General features: G+C 35.6%; 1 protein-coding gene across 1 annotated transcript in view; it reads right to left on the reverse strand.

The window, feature by feature from the left end:
* LOC123678954 (basement membrane-specific heparan sulfate proteoglycan core protein-like) overlaps window positions 1-17,780 on the reverse strand; it is a 308,827-nt gene that overhangs the window by 178,075 nt on the left and 112,972 nt on the right. The window contains exons 6-15 of the mRNA XM_045616232.1: window positions 17,240-17,425; window positions 16,606-16,698; window positions 16,355-16,501; window positions 15,836-15,961; window positions 14,133-14,258; window positions 12,430-12,555; window positions 11,971-12,090; window positions 3,065-3,211; window positions 1,865-1,969; window positions 385-414 (exon numbers count right to left, since the gene is read on the reverse strand). Of these exons, the coding sequence (XP_045472188.1) occupies window positions 385-414; window positions 1,865-1,969; window positions 3,065-3,211; window positions 11,971-12,090; window positions 12,430-12,555; window positions 14,133-14,258; window positions 15,836-15,961; window positions 16,355-16,501; window positions 16,606-16,698; window positions 17,240-17,425 (1,206 nt within the window). The remainder of the gene's footprint in view (window positions 1-384; window positions 415-1,864; window positions 1,970-3,064; window positions 3,212-11,970; window positions 12,091-12,429; window positions 12,556-14,132; window positions 14,259-15,835; window positions 15,962-16,354; window positions 16,502-16,605; window positions 16,699-17,239; window positions 17,426-17,780) is intronic.

The following is a 17,780-nucleotide window of genomic DNA, read 5'->3' on the forward strand; positions in this document are numbered from 1 at the left end:
ATTAAAAAAAAAATCATTAAAATAACAACCAGAAATCGCATGGATGAAAAAAGTGAAAAAAATGGAGTAATATAAAAAATAAATACTATAAATTGTCTATTCGAGGTTATTAACTGTATAAACATTTCTGGAACATTTCAAGTAGAACAACTTTTTATGTGATAGTCTTCAATAAATGTGTGAGAAGAAACCTCAAACAGAAGAACATCCGAATGGACCATAAAAATGACAACAAATAGTGATAGTTCGAAATTAAATAAATATAGTTAGGGTAATTTCGAAGTGAAAGAATTTCTGATAGTGATCTTCTTTTTTTTTCAAATAAAAAAGGGATTGAATATTCGAGAAATTTTTTATATCACAAAACACATTCTGTTTACTAACCTCATCCGTTGGTCCAAAATTCTTATTATTCTGAAAAAACAATTGATATTATTAGATAATTGAAGAAAAAAATTCATGGCTATAGCAAGAGAATGCAATCGTGTGAATGTGTGTTGGATTGAAAAATAATTTTCTCAGTTATAGCCATGATCTTTCAGAAGGTAGAAAAAATTAAGAATTAACTCAATAAATGTTAGTAGAAATAGGTTGACTAAATTACGTTCTATAACATAGAATAGTTTCATTTCGTTTTTTAGAATAAATAACAATTGAATAAAATCAGAGAAGAATATGTTTCGTCCTGAAGAAACAACGAGACATTTCTAAGGGATTCTTAAATGACGAAAAATTCTGAGATCAAATAAAGTAAAAAAAAAATGAATTGTTTGTAACAGCAGAATGCATTATACAGGGTGGCCATTTGAAAACGAAACAGACGAGATTACAGACGAAATAAAGTTTTTCGATAGAAATGCTCGGACAGGTCGATTTCTGTTTCGAGGGGGACAACTTAAGATGTAGGTTACGGACGCATAGCGCTTCAACCCTTGCTGCTACAACCCCCACCCCCAATTTTTGAATAGGGAAGATGGGGTGAGTGATACCTCAAGTTAAAGGTATTTTTATACTGATTTGAGCACAGTAATTGTTTTTTCATTTTATGCTTTAGTTCTCGAAATATTCATGCGTTAGTTAGTTAGGAAGGAAGCCACAGTCATGGTTGTTTTGAAGCTCAAAATGTCGATTTTTCACAAAACACTACAAGTGCCATGAAAACACCACTTCATTTTCAAATACTTCGCTAAGAATATTTCAAGAACTAATGCATAAAATGAAAAAACAATTACTGTGCTGAAATCAGTATAAAAATACCTTTCAAATGAGGTATCACTCACCCCATCTTCCCTATTCAAAATTTGGGGGTGAGGGTTGTAGTAGCAAGGGTTGAAGCGCTATGCGTCCGTAACCTACATCTTAAGTTGTCCCCCTCGAAACAGAAATCGACCTGTCCGAGCATTTTTATCGAAAAACTTTATTTCGTCTGTAATCTCGTCTGTTTCGTTTTCAAATGGCCACCCTGTATGTCTACTACAGAGGACGAATCTCATTCTGTTTCTATTTTATTCAATAAGTATATATTAGTAGTTCTAAAAAATTAGTTGAAAAAGTCAGAGTTGATCCTGATAGCAAAAAATATATTATCTTTGTTTTTAATTCAAGACTCTTAAAAAAGAGTTGAGCGAACATAAATTAAAGTTGTAAAAATTCTCACAGTTGAGTTTTTCACAACAAATTATATTTTTATGTATCATTTTCATTTTCACATGTGTTGAAAATTCTCGACACTGGTCACAAAAAAAATCTGATTCAAAACCTCCAATCTTCACTTTGTATCTACTTGTGACAAAAAAGTAGATTGTCCATCAAATTAATATTTGTATACAGATTAACACCAATAACGAAAATAAACCCAACTTACACTTGTAGTAATATCTATGGTCTCCAATGTTTGCGTGGTCTCAAAAATGGAACTGGGCGTAGTTGTAAATTTATTTTGTTCGTAGCTCGCTTCAGGGGTAGTTGCCTATAAAATTTCACAATTTTTTCTAATATTTTTTCCACAAATATCGGTGAAACCAGTTTGTGAGTACGAAAATAAAGATAGTGAAAGCCAATAAAGCATTACCATTGTGAAGCTGTTATAAGTGATCAAGCAGATTTGCGTAATTTCCTAAAAAAAACATTTCCTAGATGTTTCCAATGTTTGCTTTCACCACTAAGAAGAGTATGCTCCAAAGTAATAAATTGTTCTGGAGTTTAATGTAAATGACAATCAATTATGAAACTACTAGGTAGTATGAAGAAACTGTAAATGGTTTCTCTAATTAAAGATAATAATGAATGAACTATACTTTGCAATATTGAACATTTATTATAATACTCTACTAACTTACTTCAACAACATTTTCCCTAGATATTAACGTTCTTCTAATTCAGTCAAGAATGATCTCTATTTGATGCCATAATTAACTAGGTATTTTCCGCTTGAAAATTAGGACCTTATGTTGGCGAAATCAGAAAGTAATTGAGTGATTTAACTCAGAAAGTAATTGAGTGATTTAACTCTGAAAGTAATATGGTGTCTTTTGCAAGTTTTCAATACTGTCAAGTACATTTCTTCTTGAGAAAAAAAAATCACGATATAACTTACTGTTGTATGTTTCAATTAGAGTATGTATATGTAATTGACATTATTTTGAGAGAGAGAAATTATACAAGGAATATGCAAAGAATCAGGAGGATGAATTGATACCAATATATAAACTTTAGTACCCCATGAAATGAAGAACATGAAAAATTAAATATATTTCGAGAAATGGATAATATATTGTAATGAAAGTGGAATCCCAATTGATTGAGCTGTACACTGTTAATATTCTCAGTATAGAGTTTCTGTTTTAGTATATAATTTCCATAAACATAAATAACATTTTTCCAATTGGATAACGAATTCTTACCCAAAGAATATCGTGAATAAAATTGTATGAGATTGAAATGAATGATTTATTCCAAATGAAATTTCAGTTTGAAGGATAAAACGAAATAGCTTCCCAATAGCTGATGGAATGAAAATAGGAAGAAAATTGAAGAAACCCAATATTCAGAATTATGAACTCACTATAGTAGTAGTAGTTGTTTTCTCTTTATCGGAATTATCTGAACCGAAAATATTGAAGCCACCAAAGAAGCCTGAATCACTAGATGGTTCAGTTGGAGTTGGTTCAGTTGTAGTTTTTGATTCAGTTGCAGTTGTTTCCCAGGAACTCTAGAAGGTGCAAATACAATAATCCTTTCAATTCAATCGATGACTGATAATGTTGTAGAGAAAAGTTAAAGAAATTTAACGGAATTTTCAGTAGGAATGATACAGTTCAATTGGTCATAATGGCAACACTGTGACATTCCTTATTTCATTTGTGTTCAATAGATAATTAGCTTGAATGGCAATATCCTATTTAATCATGGAAAGATATACGCTTCAATTGTGGAATTGTTTAATCAAAATCAGTGCTCATTTCTGAATACTGAGAGAAACTTAAGAAGAATTCATGGACTACGTTCACTATTCGTCGTATACCTAGTAGATAAATTTGAAAGACAATTTTCTTTCAACGATGCCAGAGTACACATACGAAAAAAATAATAATGTGAAATAGTTTATTATTTATATTATCTACGTTTATAACTTTGCTTTCGCAGTTTTTCAATAGATTGCTGTAGCGGTAAGTAGTAGTCGAAATGAAAAGATCGTATTGTCATACCATAAGCTTAGGTATTTGTTAACATAACGATATTCACATATTAGTCGATTTGTGTCTGCATCATTAAGTTATTATCGATTAAACATGAAAGCTTACGAGCAAAATTCTCGTCATTTTCGGAAGGTTTTAATTTTCTGCTTTAATATGAAGAAATTTGCGGCTGAGGCTCATCGAATGCTCTCAAATACTTATTGTTACGTCCGATAGCTCAGTATTGTTTGAGAGAAAAATGGACTGTATATCTGCGTGCGTTTGTAGTTGGATAGTTGGAGCGACAGCGAAATATTTGATAATAATACAAACAATAATTGCGGTCAACAATGATGACTTACCAAATGGGGCTTCAGGTTGAAGAACAAATGGTCTCTGGTACAAATCCCAGCTCTTCACAGGGCCCTTGGTGCGGGTTATCAGCTCCAACTTTCTGGGTTTAAAGCGGTGTAGAAAAAACACTAACAAAGGCGTAGGCGAAAAGACAAAGCGATGAATAAAGCGGGTATTTCAAAAGCGTTAAAAAATCAAGAAAAAAAATGCGAAAAGTCAATTAATATTTAGAAATGTCAAGCACAATTTTTGGGCGAACTAGCGAAGTCAATCATTCAAACTATATTATTCATATGTCTCTTGCGTTCTGGGCAGAGTCATCAGTGTTGACATCGTTTACGCGCAATCCTATGATACTTCGCGGTCGCTCGAACTTCATAACTGTTTCTTGCACAAACATTCTCCGGGCGCGAAAAATGGAAAATGAATGAAAGATAAAAAAAAGAGAAAAAAAAAAATAAATACCGTACATAACATTGGTTTTCTAAAACTGCATTAGGTGCGACTTAATTATAAAAAAAAATTGAGAGAGAAAAAAAAATTAATTTATTAACCACAATTAATATAGGTGCCTATCAAATTTCAACAGGCAAAGGGAAAAGCTTAACAACCGGTCTCTTCAAGAAACCAGATCGGGTTTTAACAGTGGCGATGCGGGAACGTCCATCGATTGCATTGGACAGAGATGAAATTCGTCCAAGTGCCCATTGGCAAGGAGGAAGCCTCTCATCTTTGATGAGCACTAAATCTCCAAGTTTAGGAGGATTATTGTCCGGCGTGTACCATTTGGAACATTGCTGCAAAGTGTGCAGGTATTCACGTTGCCAACGTTTCCAAAAATCTTGTTGAATTCGCTGGAGACATTGCCAACGACTAAGGCGGTTCAAGGGAAGTTGGGTAATATCGGGATAAGGAAGGGCATTAAGTGGTTCAAGGGTAAGGAAATGACCAGGTGAAAGGGCGGACACATCTTCTGGGTCTGAAGACAATGCTTCTAGCGGGCGAGAGTTCAATATAGCCTCGATGAGACAAAGAACCGTATAAAACTCCTCATATGTGAGAATTTGAGCTCCTATAACTCTGCTCAAATGGGTTTTCACAGATTTGACACCTGCTTCCCATAAACCACCCATATGCGGAGCTGAAGGGGGGTTGAAATGCCACTGTATGTGCTCCCTTTCAGCAGAATCTTTCATCAAATTGATTATTTCTCGATTGGCACCGACAAAATTAGTACCACAGTCAGAATATAAATGACTTATTCTTCCTCGTCGCGCAATAAGTCTTTGGAGAGCGGATAGAAATGTCTCAGTGGACAAATCGGTTGCCAATTCTAAATGGAGGGCCTTTGTAGCGAAACAAACAAATAAACATACATAAGCCTTCACCGTTTTGACACCACGATGTCGACCTATAGTTATAGAGTAAGGACCTGCGAAATCTACTCCACAATTACTGAAAGGTTTAACTTCAGAAATCCGTGGTTTTGGAAGTGCACCCATAGGGGGTTGATATGGCTTGGGCCGAATTTTGAAACATTTTAAACACCTATTCAAAACCGAAGAAATGGCCCTTCTACCACTGATGATCCAAAATCTTTGAGCAATCAGAAATCTAAGAGTGCGAAGTCCTGCATGTAAATATTTTTTATGGTACATATCAACGACAAGTGCTGTCAAACGACTCTTTTTAGGTAAAAGCATTGGGTGTTTTGACTCGAAAGATAACGAGGATGAATCAATCCTGCCTCCTACTCTTAATATACCTCGTTCATCAAGAAAAATTTTCAATTTTTGCCAATGTTTGGGAAAAGTGTTCCCTTTAACTTCGGTTGAAAAGGCATGTTGTTGCGTGACTCTGACTAATTGAAACAATGATTCATTTAGCTCAAGGAGTGTGAGATTTCCAGACAGTTTATCACTCTCTTTTTTAGCGTTATGCGTGAAGCGAAGAACATATGCGAGAATTCTTTGAATTCTGGTCAACGAAGAAATACTATCGAGTAAAGAAATTATAATATTCTGGGCAGATTTATCTGAAAGTTTCGAGCAAAAATTATTAATGTTCTGTTGAGTGGTCACATCAATATCGATATTAACAGGACATGAGCTTGAAGGCGTGTGCAATAATTGAGGTCCATCAAACCAAATGGACTGATAGGCGAATTCTGAAGGCAATAACCCTCTGGACCCGGCATCAGCGGGGTTATTTTTGGAGTCAATGTGATACCACGAAGCACTAGGTACCTTCTCCTGGATGTGAGCTACTCTGTTGGCTACAAATGTAGGCCACCGATGTGGTGATCCCTTGATCCAATCTAATGTGATTTGGGAATCCGTGAAAGCGTAAACTTTACAAAAATCTATAGAATCCCGAAATACGTGAAGGCAATATGAGAGGAGCTTGGCTAGCAGTACAGCACCGCACAATTCAAGACGCGGAATTGTTATTCGTTTCAGAGGAGAAACTTTAGTTTTTGCGCATAAAAAATTATTATTTGGTTGATCGTTGTCATCAATCATACGATTATAAACCACGGCGCAGTAACCCCTCTCAGAGGCGTCACAAAATCCTACGAGTTGGTAAGACTTGGCTTTCGGGGAGAGAAGTTTGCGAGGAATGGTGATCGAGGATAGGATCTGAATTTGGGATTTGAATGCATCCCAGACTCTAGCGATATCTGGAGGAAGTTCATCATCCCAATCAATACCTGACGACCAGACTCTTTGCAAGAGGTGCTTCAGGAGAAAAGTCACTGGAGCTAAAAAACCTATGGGATCATAGATGCGAGCTATTTGGGAAAGTAAGTGTCGCTTTGTAGAAGATTTATTCAAGGGTTCAAAGCTGAAGCGAAAACAATCTCCCTTTGGATCCCATTGCAAACCCAAAATCTTCAAAGAAAAGTGTTCATCTTCCTGGTCAAATGTCAGAGGATCAGCTGACATATGTGAAGACGGTATTCCTGCCAAAACGGAAGGGCAATTGGAAGAAAATTTTCTAAGTTCGAAATTACCCCTATTCAAAAGTTCAACTAGTTGCTGGAGCAACAGTTTGGCTCCTTCCAACGACGAACTGCCAGCAACGATATCATCAACATACGTATTTTCGAGTAGTGCTTTTGAAGCCAAACGAAATTTAGGACCCTCATCATCAGTTAACTGAATGAGGGTGCGCAATGCTAGATATGGGGCACTATTTACACCATACGTTACTGTGAGTAACCTATAGTCTTGAGGTGCCTCATCGACTGAAAACCTCCAAATAATGCGTTGATAATCTGCATGGTCTGGCCTTATACGAATCATGCGATACATCTGTCGGATATCGGCGCATACTGTATATTCATGCAACCGAAAACGAAGTAAAATCGAAATTATATCCCTTTGAAGTTTCTTCCCGGTAAGAAGATGATCATTTAGTGAACCTTCTTCAGAACAAGGAGATTTTGCGGAAGCATTGAATACTACACGAATTTTACTCTGACTATTCTGAGCTTTTACAACGCAGTGATGAGGAAGATAATATGAGTTTCGATTAATGCAGTCGTAAGGAATAATCTCCATATGATTGGATTCAAGATAATCCCGCATAAACTCAACATATAATTTATACAAATCGGGCGTTTTCAAAAGTCTTCTTTCAAGAGTAAAGAACCTTTGCAGCGCCAGTTCACGCATTCCAGTAAACTGCGGCAAACAACTGCGAAATGGAAGCGAAACGACGTATCTACCCTCGCTGTCGCGATAGTGTTGATCGGAAAATATCTGATCACATAGTTTGTTATCAGGGGATATCGGTTCTACTGAAGGCAAGGAGTCAAGTTCCCAAAATTTTTGCAGAGAAATATCTGTGGAGAAATCTGAACATGAAGTTAAAAATGTTGATATAGATGGTTTTGATTTACAATAGAACTTCCCCATTAAAATATAACCGAAAATGGTGTTCATAGCGTCAATTTGACCAGGTTTTCCAATTATCTGTTCAGCCAGCATGATTTTCGAAAAAACATCTGCGCCTAATAAAATATCAATCTTACCAGGGGTATGGAAGGATTCGTCGGCTAATTTTATGTGCGCTAAATGGGACCAAGCGGAAACAGGAATCGGATGAGAAGGTATCTCATCACAAATTCTGTCTAAAATTATTGCGTCTGTCAACAAAACAGGACCATTCAATTTACATGGGCGAAACATTAAAACTAAAGAACCATAAGAAGCGTTCATTTTCATGGAATTAAGACCTTTTACCTCAACATCAAGTTTGTGCCGGGGTAAACCTAACAAATTCGCAGCCTTTCGAGTTATGAAAGAAGACATGGATCCACTGTCAATCAAGCAACGAAAACGATGAAACATTCCAAAATTATCTCTGACTTCAATTAACGCGGTGGACAATAGAACTGTAGGTGTTTTATGAGAGACACCAGCGGATGCTGACAAAACTGCCCAATCAGAAGAGGTAGAAGGAGGTTCCTCTGATCCAGCGGAAGTTTCACTGGAGGGCCGTGCAAGGTGCAACAAGGTGTGATGTCGTTGATGACATTTTCGACACGTATTCACAGACTTGCAAGATCGCAAATCATGTATGTTACTCAAACAATTGAAACATAGATGTTTCTGCTTGGCGAATGAATGACGTTCTTGGGGAGTTTTTTCAATAAATTTTGAACATGAGAGAAGCGAATGGTCTTGATTACAAAGCGTACAAGTGGATTTTGAGCGTTGATTCTTATTGTCGTTAGAGAAATAGGTTCCTATGCGTTGTTTTGAATTGGAAGAACTATTTGAATCACCCGTTCTGGTATTATTAGAATTATGGGATGTACCCAGAGTGTCCATTGCAATACAATATTTATTGAGAAATTCAAGTAGAGTCTTGAATTCGGGAATCATAGAGGAACCATTTTCAAGTTCGAAGCGTGCGATAGTTGAATTATCCAAGCGTTTTATCAAGAGCATAAACACGATAAAGTCCCAAGATTCTACAGGAAAATTCATGTTTTTTAGTGCGGCCAAATTTTCAGTGAATGTACTTAGTAAATTGCGAAGTGCGGTTTGATTATTACAATTGATTTTGCCTGTGCTTTCTATTGCGTTCCAATGAGCTTGGGCTCTCAACCTTTCATTGGAAAATCTATTGACCAGCGAGTCATAAGCGATCTGATAATTATCAGAAGTCATCGGCAATGTGCGAACTAAAGATAGAGGCGGTCCTTCTAACGAGGATATCAAATAATTGAACTTTTCAATTTCAGTGAGCGATTGATTGTTATGAACAAGGGCGTCAAATACATCCAAAAATGTAGCAAATTGCGTATAATCTCCTCTGAACTTTTTTATTTCTATTTGCGGAAGTCGAATGTTAGGAGTTAAGGAATGAGGAAAGCAAGAAGCAAGACTCTGCTTGCGTGTCAAAACAGATTGCGTCGATTCATTCAAAGATTTTTCATTTGGATCAAATAATTGAGTATAAATAGTTTTGACAGAAAAATAATCATTTTGAAATTCACGTTTTATTGCTTCTTCTGAATCGAGATCAGTATCTTCACCTTGTAACAAGATTGAAGTTACAGTTTGGTGTTGTTTATTAAACTCTTCGCGAACATCATCTATCTCGGTAAAACGAATTCTAAACGAGGTTCTGAGATTAGAATCTGTTGTTGCTTTATTGGCCAAATCCAATAGTGAAGCTAATTCACCTATACACGATGTTCTCGCGAACTTAGCTCTCTTCAGTTTGAAATCCGTCATGTTTCTGTTCGATATTCACAGTAAGAACCAAAATATAATGAAATGTATAGAAAATTAATTCAAGGTAAGTCCAAAAGCAATCAATAATTTCCAAATGTGTGTGCATAAACGATTTCTAGACGACGGAAAATGAAAGGAATGAAGATAGGTACATATGACGTTACTCGTCACCAGATGCGAGATTATAACTATGAACTATGAAATAAAAGGCACAAAAAATGTTTATGACAGCGATAAATGGGAAATGAAAACAAATTAATAAACCAAAATTATGCAAAATTCAATATCCGGCTGCGAAAAAGGACCAATGTTACGTCCGATAGCTCAGTATTGTTTGAGAGAAAAATGGACTGTATATCTGCGTGCGTTTGTAGTTGGATAGTTGGAGCGACAGCGAAATATTTGATAATAATACAAACAATAATTGCGGTCAACAATGATGACTTACCAAATGGGGCTTCAGGTTGAAGAACAAATGGTCTCTGGTACAAATCCCAGCTCTTCACAGGGCCCTTGGTGCGGGTTATCAGCTCCAACTTTCTGGGTTTAAAGCGGTGTAGAAAAAACACTAACAAAGGCGTAGGCGAAAAGACAAAGCGATGAATAAAGCGGGTATTTCAAAAGCGTTAAAAAATCAAGAAAAAAAATGCGAAAAGTCAATTAATATTTAGAAATGTCAAGCACAATTTTTGGGCGAACTAGCGAAGTCAATCATTCAAACTATATTATTCATATGTCTCTTGCGTTCTGGGCAGAGTCATCAGTGTTGACATCGTTTACGCGCAATCCTATGATACTTCGCGGTCGCTCGAACTTCATAACTGTTTCTTGCACAAACACTTATGGTGTGGCTCTTTTTGGTGAATAAACTTATTATTATTATTATTATTATTATTATTAGTGAAAGAATGTGCCAAGAGTGGTTTCAACGCTTCAAAAATGGTGATTTTGACGTCGAAGATGAACATGGCGGAGGAAGAGAGAAGGTTTTCGAAGATGCACAATTGGTGGCATCAGTTGATCAAGATTCGTGTCAAACGGAACAAGAATTGGCAGAATCATTGGGATTCATGCATCGAGTTGTGACTGGGGACGAAAAATGGGTTCATTACGATGATACTAAACGCAGAAAATCATAGGGATATCCCGGCGATGTATCCACGTCGACGGCCAAACAGAATATTCACGGTTCCAAGGTCATGCTCAGTATTTGGTGGGACCAGCTCGGCGTAGTATATTATGAGTTGTTAAAACCGACTAAAACAATCACAGGCGATCGTTATCGAACGCTATTAATGTGTTTGAGCCGAGCATTGAAAGACAAACTACCGCAATACAACGAGAGACACGATAAAGTGATTTTACAGCACGACAATGCTCGACCTCATGTTGCGAAAGTGGTCAAGACATACTTGGAAACGTTGAAATGGAAAGTCCTTCCCCACTCGCCGCCGTATTCTCCAGACATTGCTTCCTCGGACTATGACTTGTTTCGATCAATAGCACACGGCCTGGCTGACCAGTACTTCTGGTCTTATGAAGAAGTATCATAAAAAATTGGATCGATTCGTGAATCGCTTTGAAAGATGACCAGTTTTTTCAACGCGGGATTCGTACGCTACCCGAAAGATGGGAGAAAGTAGTGGCCAGCAATGGACAATAGTTTGAATCATAAATGAATAACCAGTTTTTTACATTTGAAACGGCGGAAGCAAAGTTTTACGCCTTTGTATTTTATTTTTTTCAATTGTATCACTGTTATTAGAATAGATACAGAGCACCCTGTAAAATCCTAATAATTCATATTCAACTCGGAATATATTCACATTCCTAAGGTATATGGCATAGGCGTATGAAGTAAGGTACACGAATATTTTGTAGAAAGACCAACCAAAATATGTATAAAATCTGTAATCAGTAATCATGGAAATCTTACAATGATAACATCGTATAGGACAAGCAGAATTCTACCTTTTTCAACCGTTTTCTGCTTTAGGTTGTCAGTGACGCCGTGAGAACAATAAAAAAACCTAAGTAGCATAATATAATCTAAAAAATAAGTCTTTATATTTGAGGGTAGTTGAATGTTATTTTCCAAGCACAATCGTAACATTCTACTTATCATAAATTTCCCCAAGTAGGCGATTCCTCCATTTTCCATTACAGGATGATTAGTTTTAACTACTTACACTTCCACCCTCTGTCGTACTACTGACAGAAAACCAAGGATTACCACCGAACCAAGAAGGGCCCCCAAATAAAGATGGCGCCGATGTTGGTTCTGAGAAAACTTCAACTTCGTTTGGTCCCTAAAAATTCATTAAAACTTTGAATTCCACCAATTCCCTTTGTGTTATTCCCAATGACACCATGTGAGATCCGAAGGATGAAGTTAGATATCCTAAAACTATTATGGACCTTAGATCATACAAGCTGATAGATCCTCCTAGCCACAGATCTACCCACTCCATAGATCTACTTAGCCCAAAATTGACCAAAACCTTTTCGATTTAGGGTAAATGGTTGGTATGTTGTTGGAAAGAACAAACAGAACCATGTTTGTTCTTTTGAATTATTAGAATATATAACAATGAATTCTGATGAAGTAGTTAAATTGATGACGAATATGATATTCCAATATCACTCACAGGTAAATCGTCAATGTTGGTCTGTTCCTGTTGATCAATAGGACGAGTATTCTTTCTTAAATCGTTAAAAAAATTTAACAGACTTGATGGAGCAGAAGTTGTTTCTGAGATAACTTCATTGGGTCCCTAGAAATTCATTAAAACCTTGAATTTCACCAATTCCCTTTGTGTTATTCCCAATGACACCATGTGAGATCAGAAGTATGAAGTTAGATAAAACTGTATGGACCTTAGATCATATAAACTGGTAGATCCTCCTAGCGACAGATCTACCCACTCCATAGATCTACTAAGCCCAAAGATGACCAAAACCTTTTCGCGCATCTAGAGAGATGAGTTCTTTCGATGAAGAGTGAATGGTTGGTATGTTGTTGGAAAGAACAAACAGAAATGACCATGTTTGTTCTTTTGAATTATTAGAATATATACAGGGTGTTCTGATTTGTTTCCGACAAACTGAAATGGGTGATAGATCACATCATTTTAAGCAAAAAAGTTCCCATGAACATGGGTCCGGAAATGCTTCGCTTCCGAGATACAGGGTGTTGAAGTTGAAAAAATAATTCGCGTTTTCTTTAATATGTTTTGACTGCTTCAAAATCCTTTCATGAAATTATTTCTATTCAAATATTAAATTTAAATTCATTTTGAAAATTTCTAAGGCGAAATGCATGCGGGTTTTCTATTGCCCACTAATAAGTAGAAGTGGTATGCTATTATTATTATTAAGTGTTCTGAATATACTGTTTCCTGAAATATTGCGTTGTTGACTGTTGAGATGCTTTACGAATACTGAGTTTTTATTTTCTTCGAAGGTCTGTAAAATCCTATTTCTCTGTAGATGATTTCTTCTTTGTATGCTTCGTTCGGGCCTTTGGTAACAAATACCATTTTCCTGTATTTGTTGATAAGCTATTAACTTAGTTAACTATAATTATAATTAATGACATCTGAACCTAACACACTTTGGATCTGTCATTGTGTATAGCCATTTTAAATCTATTGCCGCAACAATTGTTGAATGTAAAACAATCAATCATTCGAAGATGTCATTTGTGCATTCAACAGAACGGTGGACATTTCGAACACCTTCTTTAAAAATTATTATGTTATTTTGTTTTGTTCTAAATTGTTACTTCAAAAGAATATTTGATTTAAAATTATTACAAATTTGTTTCTACATGTTTTAGAGATTACAAAAATATGGATTTGCCTTTAAATGCGCTTTTCTCTGAAACGGTTGCCCTTAGCAACTTAAATGAGGTATACCTTTTTTAACTAGAAAAGTCAGGGGAATCGATTTTTTTGTCCAGAATGACGTACAGGGTAGCACAGAAAAGTTGCAACTGTTTAAAGGGGACGAAATGATTGCCAGTGGCGCCCTCTAGAAAATACAACCAAATCGACCACAAATTTGAATTTCTCACCTCAAAAAACCCTAAGTACCAACTTTCATGCAATTATTTGGAATCAGTCGAAAGATATTCAAGAAAACGCGAATTATTTTTTTCAACTTTGACACCCTGTATCTCGGAAACGAAGCATTTCCGGACCCATGTTCATAGGAACTTTTTTGCTTAAAATGACGTGATCTATCACCCATTTCAGTTTATCAGAAACAAATCAGAACACCCTGTATATATCAATGGATTCGGATGAAGTAGTTAAATTGATGACGAATATGATATTCCAATATCACTCACAGGTAAATCGTCAATGTTGGTCTGTTCCTGTTGATCAATAGGACGAGTATTCTTTCTTAAATCGTTAAAAAAATTTAACAGACTTGATGGAGCAGAAGTTGTTTCTGAGATAACTTCATTGGGTCCCTAGAAATTCATTAAAACCTTGAATTTCACCAATTCCCTTTGTGTTATTCCCAATGACACCATGTGAGATCAGAAGTATGAAGTTAGATAAAACTGTATGGACCTTAGATCATATAAACTGGTAGATCCTCCTAGCGACAGATCTACCCACTCCATAGATCTACTAAGCCCAAAGATGACCAAAACCTTTTCGCGCATCTAGAGAGATGAGTTCTTTCGATGAAGAGTGAATGGTTGGTATGTTGTTGGAAAGAACAAACAGAAATGACCATGTTTGTTCTTTTGAATTATTAGAATATATACAGGGTGTTCTGATTTGTTTCCGACAAACTGAAATGGGTGATAGATCACATCATTTTAAGCAAAAAAGTTCCCATGAACATGGGTCCGGAAATGCTTCGCTTCCGAGATACAGGGTGTTGAAGTTGAAAAAATAATTCGCGTTTTCTTTAATATGTTTTGACTGCTTCAAAATCCTTTCATGAAATTATTTCTATTCAAATATTAAATTTAAATTCATTTTGAAAATTTCTAAGGCGAAATGCATGCGGGTTTTCTATTGCCCACTAATAAGTAGAAGTGGTATGCTATTATTATTATTAAGTGTTCTGAATATACTGTTTCCTGAAATATTGCGTTGTTGACTGTTGAGATGCTTTACGAATACTGAGTTTTTATTTTCTTCGAAGGTCTGTAAAATCCTATTTCTCTGTAGATGATTTCTTCTTTGTATGCTTCGTTCGGGCCTTTGGTAACAAATACCATTTTCCTGTATTTGTTGATAAGCTATTAACTTAGTTAACTATAATTATAATTAATGACATCTGAACCTAACACACTTTGGATCTGTCATTGTGTATAGCCATTTTAAATCTATTGCCGCAACAATTGTTGAATGTAAAACAATCAATCATTCGAAGATGTCATTTGTGCATTCAACAGAACGGTGGACATTTCGAACACCTTCTTTAAAAATTATTATGTTATTTTGTTTTGTTCTAAATTGTTACTTCAAAAGAATATTTGATTTAAAATTATTACAAATTTGTTTCTACATGTTTTAGAGATTACAAAAATATGGATTTGCCTTTAAATGCGCTTTTCTCTGAAACGGTTGCCCTTAGCAACTTAAATGAGGTATACCTTTTTTAACTAGAAAAGTCAGGGGAATCGATTTTTTTGTCCAGAATGACGTACAGGGTAGCACAGAAAAGTTGCAACTGTTTAAAGGGGACGAAATGATTGCCAGTGGCGCCCTCTAGAAAATACAACCAAATCGACCACAAATTTGAATTTCTCACCTCAAAAAACCCTAAGTACCAACTTTCATGCAATTATTTGGAATCAGTCGAAAGATATTCAAGAAAACGCGAATTATTTTTTTCAACTTTGACACCCTGTATCTCGGAAACGAAGCATTTCCGGACCCATGTTCATAGGAACTTTTTTGCTTAAAATGACGTGATCTATCACCCATTTCAGTTTATCAGAAACAAATCAGAACACCCTGTATATATCAATGGATTCGGATGAAGTAGTTAAATTGATGACGAATATGATATTCCAATATCACTCACAGGTAAATCGTCAATGTTGGTCTGTTCCTGTTGATCAATAGGACGAGTATTCTTTCTTAAATCGGTAAAAAAATTTAACAGACTTGATGGAGCAGAAGTTGTTTCTGAGATAACTTCATTGGGTCCCTAGAAATTCATTAAAACCTTGAATTTCACCAAAATCCCTCTGTGTTAGTCCCAATATGAGATCGGAAGTATGAAGTTAGAATCCTAAAACAGCTACGCTGCTCAGATCAAACTAGCTGGTAGACAGAGCTTGGCGGGATCTACCTAAATGGAAAATCTACCTACCAGCTTATCTACCAACTGTGCAAATCTACTTAGCGCACAGATCGATAGTTGACAAAAAAACGGTTCAAGCATCTGCATAGATTAATTCTTTTGATGAGAAAAGGATTGATGAAATGTTTCAACATAGCTTTGAAAAACCTGAATAACTATATTTGTGTTGACTATTTTATATATTCTGGTTAGATGAATGAAGAAGTCAAATATGGCAGTCCAAATCGTGTCACTCACAGGTAAATCATCTATATTGGTCTGTTCTTGTTGATTTGTAGACTCAGTAGTCTTAGTGAAAATAGAAAAATCGAATAGACTTGTAGAAGGTTTCTCTCGAAGTTCCGATGGCTCTTTGACAATTTTGCTCGTAGCATCATTAGTAACCTGAAATATAACCTTTCAACTTCAGAAATTCACAACTCAAACCAAAAATCCACAAGGATGAAAAACCATTCCATTCCCATTAGCAACAAGAAGCATTCACTTACATAGTTCTCCATCTGTTTGCTGGACTGTTGGGGAAACCTTAACGAACTAGTAGAATTGCTCACTGGAGAAGTAGTTGTAGCCATTGTTTCAGACTAAAAGTAATCGTAAAGTTTCAGCAAGATTAATTCAAAATAATGGAATGTAGCCCAAAAGAATTACGATGAATCATGCTCATGAATACTATAACCTTTCACCATCCTTTATACTTATGTGAATTGAATCAATACTTCCAAAATAAGTACTGCGATATTTTAGTTGAGACAAACAATATAATACTACATTAAAAATGTAAGTAGGTAATGGAAACCTTCGATGAACCTGTTAATGAACATAGTATATCCTGAATGAAATTTTCGATGGAGTAGTATGATCTCATTCACCAATAAATTTTGGTCCTCTTTCTCTACGAAATATAAGCCCAAATGAGGTCATCAACTTTGATGGAATGAAAGAAATTCTTTGCTGAGTGTTCTTAAAATATTAACCTCTGCTGTCTATGAAATGTATGGAAATCAGTACCAGAATTACCCTATTTCAAAATATCAGAATGATTCCGATGAAAGTTAATTCCTAAGATTACATATGAACTCAAAGCATTCAACTACCACCGGACTATCAAACGATAGGACTTACAGATTGGGTTTCAACATTGCCCGATTGAAGGGTGAACCAGTTTGGTTTTAAGGTAAACCAATTATTTCTGGAATTCTTATTTTTACTTTTTCGTGCAATTTCTTCTGCACTTTTCGTGGTTTCTGGAATGGTAGATTTCATCATTTCTGTGGTTTTTTCCACATCAGAAATAACTTGTTGCTGATCCTATAATGTTCATCCAAATGTATCAATGTCTGCTTGGATTTATTATGAATGATGTGCCAAGTTGAGCATTGTTATGTTTCTATATCGATGTGTTGGGTGAAAAATATTGAGAGTTAAAATGAATATCATAATCTCTACGTGTATCTCTAATATCAGGAATTGTATGAAGTAAATCAAAGTTGTAGCAATCCACAGAATCATATTTATATTATGTGCATGATCGTATAATAACTGTTTAACTTCAGTTTCTACTTATAGACGAGTATCTCTATTTGTATGTGGTGTAGCAAGATCATAAAAACATGAAAGATTATTATGTGTAGAAAAACTTAACCCCAAATCCATCAACAACCTC

Source organism: Harmonia axyridis, chromosome 4 (genome assembly GCF_914767665.1).
Source record: "Harmonia axyridis chromosome 4, icHarAxyr1.1, whole genome shotgun sequence".
NCBI classification, from domain to species: domain Eukaryota; kingdom Metazoa; phylum Arthropoda; class Insecta; order Coleoptera; family Coccinellidae; genus Harmonia; species Harmonia axyridis.